The sequence below is a fragment of the Sceloporus occidentalis genome, unplaced genomic scaffold (genome assembly GCF_023333645.1).
Source record: "Sceloporus occidentalis isolate IW3139 unplaced genomic scaffold, rSceOcc1.0.p SCAF_1, whole genome shotgun sequence".
Taxonomy (NCBI): Eukaryota; Metazoa; Chordata; class Lepidosauria; order Squamata; family Phrynosomatidae; genus Sceloporus; species Sceloporus occidentalis.
The window spans coordinates 126,958,859-126,967,185 of record NW_028316981.1 but is presented as its reverse complement, the minus strand read 5'-3'; the positions used below and the strand labels follow the sequence as shown (position 1 = coordinate 126,967,185).

The 8,327-nt window shown below is 41.5% G+C and overlaps 1 protein-coding gene across 3 annotated transcripts in view; it reads left to right on the top strand.

Annotated features, from left to right (window-relative positions):
- The first annotated feature begins 370 nt into the window (after positions 1-370).
- Positions 371-8,327, top strand: part of LOC149322112 (nuclear prelamin A recognition factor-like) — a 44,052-nt gene continuing 36,095 nt past the window's right edge. Inside the window, exons 1-2 of one of the 3 annotated variants that reach the window (XM_089534758.1) lie at positions 371-534; positions 5,177-5,324. In XM_089534758.1, coding sequence (XP_089390884.1) covers positions 5,298-5,324 — 27 coding nt within the window. In that variant the 5' untranslated portion in view covers positions 371-534; positions 5,177-5,297. Of the gene's footprint in view, positions 535-1,110; positions 1,553-1,724; positions 2,261-5,176; positions 5,325-8,327 lie in introns of those variants that run through there. The other 2 variants (XM_089534777.1, XM_089534767.1) reach the window with 2 other exon arrangements.

The following is an 8,327-nucleotide window of genomic DNA, read 5'->3' as shown; positions in this document are numbered from 1 at the left end:
TTTTACTATTCCAGTTTCCTGCTGGGTTGTCTAGTTTGAACGTATGTAATTTCTCTGTGGCCATTATTTCTGCTGCCCTTGTGTTTTGAACAGTAAGCCTGGCTTTGCACTTTCTCCCTTGGCCTCCCTCAGGACTGAGTTGACCTGGGCCAGGTCTGTGAGGAGGACGAGGAGCATCATCATTATGGCGTCATCTGCGTAGATGTGCGAGAGAAAGAGAGGCAGCAGCAGCAGCCGCCGCAGCAGGGGGCGCTGTGGGCCAAGGCGGGCGGCTACGTGACAGGCCTCAGGTCCACAATGGAGGCCGGCGGGCGGCGGGGGCGGAGGGAGGGAGGGAGGGAGGGAGGCTGAAGAGCCAGGCTCCCCAAAAACAGGGCGGGAGGGAGGAGGCTTTGCTCCCCAGACTGCAGCCGAGGAGGCCCCAGGCCCCGTCCTCCTGGGCCCCCTTCTCCCCTCTCCCTCAGAGTGGAGCTGTCATTCCTCCTCCTCTTCCTAGGGATGCCATTTGTGACTTAAGTCCATTGTGCAGCCAAGGTACTCTCTCTCTCTCTCTCTCTCTCTCTCTCATATATTCCTTGGCATGGCTTCTTGCATTTCTTATTGTCATCCATCTCCCTGCATGCTGCCTCCTTTTCTGCCTCTGCAAAGGCGTCCTCCATTTCCACCCTTCTGTCCACTGGGGACTTCCAAAGCGTCCTCCATTTTGAGCATGGCTGAGAAGCATGGATTTCTGTTTACACAGTTATATGAGTGTCTTTACCTCTTGGTTTTTAAAGGTCCTCCATTTCCACCCTTCTGTCCAGGGGGATTCCAAAGTGCCCTCCACTTGCATGGATTTCTATTTGTATGACTGTTTTTTTAGCTTCTATTTGGTCACATCCTCCATTTCCTTCCACTCTCTCTCCAAGAGGGACTTCAAAAGTGTCCTCCATTTTGAGCCTAAGAAGCATGGATTTCTATTTCTGAGTGTTTTCATTTTTTATTTTTAAAGGTCCTCCATTTCCACCTTCTGTCCAGGAGGAATTCCAAAGTGTCCTCCATTTTGAGCATGACTGAGAAGCATGATTTTATATATATATACACACACACACACGAGTGTTTTTTTACTTTTCACTTGGTCATGTCCTCCATTTCCACTTTCTCTCCAGGAGGGGCTTCAAAATGTCCTCCATTTTGAGCCTGACTATGAAGCATGGGTTTATATTTCTCTGAGTGTTTTAAGCTTTTTATTGGGATAGGTCCTCCATTTCCAGCCCTCTGTCCAGGAGGCATTCCAAAGGAGCCCAAAGTGTCCTCCCTTTGGAGCAGGGGTTTCTGTTCCTGTTGCCCGTCAATTGGGTCACGTCGTCCTCCATTCCGCGGGGCCTGGTCCTCCTTGGCGGTGTGACCCTGAACGAGGAGAGGAGGAAAGCTTTCCTAACTGATCGTTTTATGCAGAGTTTGCAAGAATAAGGAGGCAGGGACCTGGAAGGGCTGCGGATTGGGGCTTGGCTCCTTTCCCAACCGGGATTGGAACCCAAGACCCCCCAGACGCACGGAGGTGGCATTCTGGGTAATCCCTGGGATAAAGCGTTCCTTCCCAGCCTTGTCTCGCCTCTTTGAGAAAGAACCGCTATTAAACGCTTCAAACTGGGAAGGAGACCTCCCAGAATGAATACAAGGAAAATGGTTCTCAGGTGAAAGCCAAGAGAGGAGATTAAAAGAGGCAAAGCCTAGTAAAATACCCTTTGGCTGCTAGAGACACACCGCTTAGCCATGCAGGCTGCCCCTGTTGCGCTTGTGCTTTGTGGCTTGTGGTGGTGACCCTAAAGCAGTCATCCCCAAACTGTGCCCCTTAAGAGATTTTGGACTTCATCTCCCAGAAGCCTCAGCCATGTTGGCCAATAGCCTGGGATTCTGGGAGCTGAAGTCCCAAATTCCCTTAAAGACCGCTGCCCAAAGGAGAACCTGTCATGGGGTTTCTGGGCAAGATTTCTTCAGAGAGGAGTTTGCCATTGCCACCCTCTGAGGCTGAGAGAGTGTGACTTGGCCAGTGGGTTTCCGTGGTCAAGCTGGGATTCGAACCATGGCCTCTGGAGTCGTAGTCCAACGCTCTAACCACTGTGCCACACTTGGCTGTGGTAGTGTTGTGCATAGGTCCTTTTTTTCCCCACGAGGTCCTGTAACTTGATTTATTACCTTCCTTGAGGAAACCAGCCGTCCATTGTGGTGACCCATGCTTCTAAATGCATGGACATTCACAGTATGTCTTTGCCTAAAGGTTGGTATTTGTTGTTGTTGTTGTGTGCCTTATATGGTGACCCTAAGGTGAACCTGTTGTGTGCCTCCAAGTCATGGGGACCCTAAGGTGAACCTATCATAGGGTTTTCTTGGCAAGTTTTTTTCAGAGGGGGGATTTGCCATTGCCACCCTCTGAGGCTGAGAGAGTGTGACTTGCCCAAGGCCACCCAGTGGGTTTCCATGGCTGAGCAGCAACTCAAACCCACATCTCCAGAGTCCAGTCCATGCTGGCCCAGGCACCATCCCTTAACCTTGGGTAGGTATTATTGACTCAAGGGATGAAAAGAGAAGATGGATTGACCAGGGATGAGTTCCAGGTACCCAATATTTAGTGTAATGTATGGACCAGTATAAACAGCCCCTCAGTGGAAAGTATTATTTATTGTTTGTTGTTGTTGTTGTGTGTTTCAAGTTGTTTCCTGACTTACCTGTAATGGGGTTTTCTTGGCAAGTGTCTTCAGAGGGGGTTTGCCATTGCTGTCCTCTGAGGCTGAGGGACTGTGACTTGGGTTTACCTGGCAGAGCAGGGATTTGAACCTTGACCTCCAGAGTCCAATACTCAAACCACTACACCACACTGGCTTAAAGATTTATTATTTCCATGCCACAAAAGGTGCAGTGTAGGTGCTTAAACTTCCAGGTGTATGTGGATGTTTATTTACTTCTTCTGTGCATGGTACTTGTTAAAAGTGGATCAACAGAACGGAGTTGTTACAAATGGCTGTAACAAATAATCACTAATTTTACTTGAGGCACCAAGCTAAGCTGTGTCTTTTGGAATGGATATATCCTGGCATTAAGAGCAATTGGGTACACTGTAGAGCTGTGACATGGCATAAGGGAAATCTTAGAAGCCCAACTATCTGTTGGGAGCAGTTGTTGTTGTTGTTGATGATGTTGTTTGCCTTCAAGTCATTTCCAACTTATGGTGACCCTGAAGTGAACCTGTCATGGGGTTTTCTTGGCAAGATTTCTTCTGAGGGGATTTGCCATTGTCATCCTCTGAGGCTGAGAGAGTGACTTTCCCAAGATCAACCAGTGTGTTTACATTGCCAAGCCAGGATTTGAATCCTGGTCTCCACAGTTGTAGTCCAACACTGAAACCGTTGTGCCAGCCTGGCAGCATAATGTGCTCATGAAAGGCGATAGTTCCGAGGGAAGACGTGAACAAAAGGCAGATTCATGCTTCAAAGGCTTGTAGCTTGTGTAATGGTAAATGGCAGATATTTGAAAAACAGACCAGATGCATTCAGTTAGGAGTTTCATGCCTTACATACGTTTTGAAAAGCAGTTGTGTTGTTCACAGCTAGTTTTCAAAAGTAGTAGTTGTGGTGGTGTTGTTGTCTCCTTTGGAAGTCTTTACACATTGGCTGGATGGTTGTCTGTCAAGGATACTTTGATGGCAGGGGGTTGGAGTCAATGTCCTTTGGGGTCTCTTCCAACTCTATGATTCTCTATTCATGTGAGAAAGAATTTGCCAAATTCTCCTTTGTCTTTTAGCATGGCACAATAGTAATATGCATATGTGAAAGCCTGAAACAAAACGTTAAGGGGCATAGTACCCAAAACCAGCCACATTATTTGGTACTTGAGCCAGAAAATCCCACAAGGCCCTCTCCCCATCCCAGGTACCAAGCATATGATGTGTGTGTGTATGTGTCTTCAAGTCACCAGCTGACTTATGGTGACCCTGTGAATTTCATAGTTTCCTTAGGCAAGGAATCCTCAGAGGTGCTTTTGCCAGTTCCTTCCTCTGAAATATAGTCTACAGCACCTGCTATTCATTGGCGGTCTCCTATTGCTTAGCTTCTAAGATCAGACAGGATCTTGGTGCCTTTAGGATATTTAGGCAAACATGCAGTAGCAATAGTCATTGAAATAAGTAACAATTTGCTGTTCCCTTATATGACGCCCTGAAGCTGCTACCTGAGACAGGTGCTTCACTCCATCGAGTGGTACATCCAGCTTTGGACTGTCTTGAAAGACACAGTTCAGAATCTATTTCCCCAACTCAGATTGTAGAATTTTTTAAAAAAGTAATTGACTGTATCCATTATATCCCAAGGAATCAATTGTGGCCATTAAGTGTCTTAAATGTTAGCGTCTGTGTGTGTGTGTATGTAACTTGTTACATTATTTGTTACTTTTTTGTTGCTTTTTTAACTTTTAAAAAAATTGTAAAGGAATGGCATAGAACGTAAAACTAAAAAAATATTTTTAAAAAATGCAAAAACCTCATCCACTAAAGTGAAAGGTACAGTTGTTCCCATTTGTACTCTTATGACACCCCTAGCTGCCAAAATAAAGTAGCAAGTACATGTTACTTCCAAGATCTGTTCACCTGCCGTCTCCTATCTGATCCCATGTAACGTTAGTAGAAAGATGTCTGAAAGTCATCTCTCCTGTGTGTCTGTCTCCGTTTCTTTTTTGTTCATTTTATTTTTATCCTGCCTTTCTCCCAAGTTGGAACCCAAGGTAGCTCACAACATATATTTCTTAAAGAGAGACACCCTGAACTATAAAATCAAATGCTGGTCTTGGTTTCCATGGCAAGGAAAGCAAGGTGTTTTGTTTATCAATAGGGTTCAATAAATACATGTTTCATTGGAGCTAATTATTGCCAGGAATATAAACATTGCAGTGTGACAGTATTTCCGTGTTAGATGAGCTGACAACAGGCATTCATTGCTGTTCAGTTAATTCTCCAAAGTTTGATGATTAGAAACTTCCCACTTTCAAGGAGCAGTAAGAGGTGGAACTGGCAGACAAGCCGTCAAATGGCCCCTCCTTCCAAGTTTCCCATTGGTCACAGAAAGTCTCTAAAAGAGGTACTGTATAAGAGGGCTGAGATTGCAAATGGCAATCATAACTGCTCTTATGCTTTGTACTGTTTCAGGCAGCTGAAAAGCAGAAGTTGCTTCGTCTTCTACAGTTTTTGAATGCAAAAATAAGGACTCAGCAACATAAACAGCAAAACCTAGTTTAGCCACCTTAAAAACAACACCAAAGACCTACAAATGAAGTGTGAAAATTGCACCAAAAAGGTGAGTAGCTTTTAGAGTCCCTAAAGTTCAATCCATGTGCACACGCATTTGGTAGCAGGTGTTACTGAACTTGATGTGACTTACTTTGTGAGTAAACATACATAGGTTGAGCAACACAGTGCAAACCTGCCTTCCATTGAATTTTGCAAGCCATATTTCCAAGTAAACATTTACAAGATTCCAACCATGACAGCTAAATGTAATCTGTTTAGATACAAGAGGTTGCTTTTGAATTTCTGTAGCTTGCTTTATGTATCAGACTGTGAAGAAGAGTACTATAAACTTGTCTGTCCTAGCAAGTAAGAACCACTATAATAGATGCCCTAGTTGAGCAGTTTAGTACTTATGTTCTATGATTAGAATATATAAGAATAATAGCATCATCAAAATGTATTAATACCATTGATTCACCAGAACAGATTTATTTCTAAGTGTAAATACAGTAAATACAGTAATGATGGCATTACTTCAGAATGTCAGTGAAATGCATCTGGTAGTTTTCCCACTTTTGCAGTGTTCAGAATTTAAATTGCTCAAAATAGAGTTCTTTCCCAATGTCAGCCATACATGATCTTAGGAGCTTGTAATGTTATAACAGAAATAATGTTCTGTTTTGAATATCTATATATTAACATACAGTGTGAGTAACCATTTTGCCATAATTTTGCAGATTGCTTTGTAGAGTCCTTTCAGTTTATGTGGTATGGAGTGGGGTACATGTGAGATCATTTATAGATTTAATTATCTTTCTCACATGAAAGGGACTCAGAGCAACAGACTCCAAAATGTATATGCTGTCACTGCATTTTGTATTTGTGAGTTCAGAGGGACTATATCTATTCACAGACAGTTCTCCTTTTGCATGTATGTTGTTTAGCTTAGAAAATATGTGTTGTGTATGCAGTATCTTTCTGGTGGATCCTAGTTTATTATCCAGACTGAAGCAATAGAAGCATATTATTGGGCATAGTAATACAGAATTTATTACTTATTTGTTATTATTTGACAATTAGTAACATAGAGGATGATAAAAGCACAAAGACCAATAGATCCAGCTTGGAAAGAAATAGTCTTTATCAGTTATATATAATAAAATTATATCACAATAAAGTTTCAAGTGAAATCACATTTTGCTCTCTTATCTTAATTAGTTTTCATCAGTCTTCTTTAGGTTCTTAGGATTTTGAAGAAGTCTTTTTCCTTGAGCTAGAAAATAAACCATTTATCTTGTTATGTATTATGCACAGTATAAAAAATACAAAAATAAACTCAAACTCATTTGAGATACATTCTCCTTATTTCAGCTCTTAACAAAAAGTCTTATGCTTATTTAATTGTCTAATACATATTTAGTTTTTAAGTCCTCAGCTCTTATTTTTGTAAAGAAAGCTTTGTCGAAGGTGTCATTTGTTCATTTACAAACCTCCAACAATACAAAAGATTGCATACAGAGTATGAAAAGGAGAGAATTAAGTATGCTACTATCACAGAGTTATAAACTGTTAAATATCCAATACGTTTGTTTTTACATTCCATCTTGTTTCCCATAAGGCCAGAACCTTTTTCCAATCATCTTTCCTTTTCATTATATCTTGATCTTGTCCTTGACAAGATCTAGTTCTTTATACTCATTCACTTTTTGCATCCACTCATCCCAGTTTGGTCTTGCTTCTGATTTCCATAGTTTGGCTATTAAGATTCTCACCGCTGTAACTAAATATAATATTTTCTTCCAATATTTCTTTTCGTTATTTTACTTTAAACAGATGGAAAAATCATCTTTCGATATCGCTCTGAAAAGGATTATTATATTACGTTAGAGAAGCCAAAATCTAAACAGGTTGGCAATTTTGTGGACCTCAACAGGTGTTACATTAGGAATAGCGCACACTACACACAACAGGGCAGTGAACATTTTCCTTTTCCTTTCTTTTTCTTTTTAACTTTTTCTTTTAATTTATTTAATATACTATTTTATCTCCAGTGTGTCTGTTTAGATATTAATCGTTGTTGGGGGAGGGGTATAATGGAAAAATTTGTATAAAAATACAGAAGAACATTAAAATAAACGATTCATTGAAATAATTGCCAAACTGAAACCTGCATTCACAGAGGAAACCATGTTAGTCTGTTGCTACAAAAATAGGAGAGTTGTGTGGTACCTTGGAAGCTAACAAGTTTATCACAATATAAGCTTTTGTTGACATTTCCCACTTCAGTAGATCCATGACCTGTTACCTCAGGTTGGCACACCTATGTTCACCTGCATGGGTGGATGGAGGCTATCAGCAGTGAGGTCAGAAGAAAACTGAAGTGCTGAAAGTACAAGTGGGTGATAAGAATGGCCATTAACAAGATAACAGTTTTGTGGTAGCAAAGACATCCATGTGTGGATGTGCTGGTTTCTAAACACAGGATGGTTAAAAAAAAAAGCCATTGTCTCTATTCAGGCTAAAGGAGATCGTGTTGAATTTCTGACATGATCTGATCCAGAAGTTGCAGATTTTGATTATCTCTCCTATAACCCAGTCATATGGAAAAATTACTGTTTGGACCACAGTCCCTAGAATTTCTCACTCAGCATGGGAAAAAATGGGGGGTGTTATGAGAGCTGTAATCCAAAAAGTAATGTTCCCAAACTCTGTCCAAAACCAATTTATTTCGGTAGTTTTGGGCTTTCCTGCATCAAATATTTATATGCTCTTTGTACATTATGTGGTTTGTTGTTAAGTGCTGTCATGTCAACTTTGAATTATGGCAACCTTATGTCTGAGAGACCTCCAGGTCACTCTGTCATCAACAGTCCTGTTCAAGTCTTGCAGATTCAGGGCAGTGGCTTCCTTGATTTAGTCTATAATGTAGTTTGTAATGTAATCTTCCTGTTCCTACTGTCTTCTACCTTGCCAAGCATTATTGTCTAAGCATTATTGTCTTTTCTAGTGAGTCATCTCATTATGTGTCCAAACTACAACAGTTTTAGTTTAGTCATTTTGGCTTTTGGGA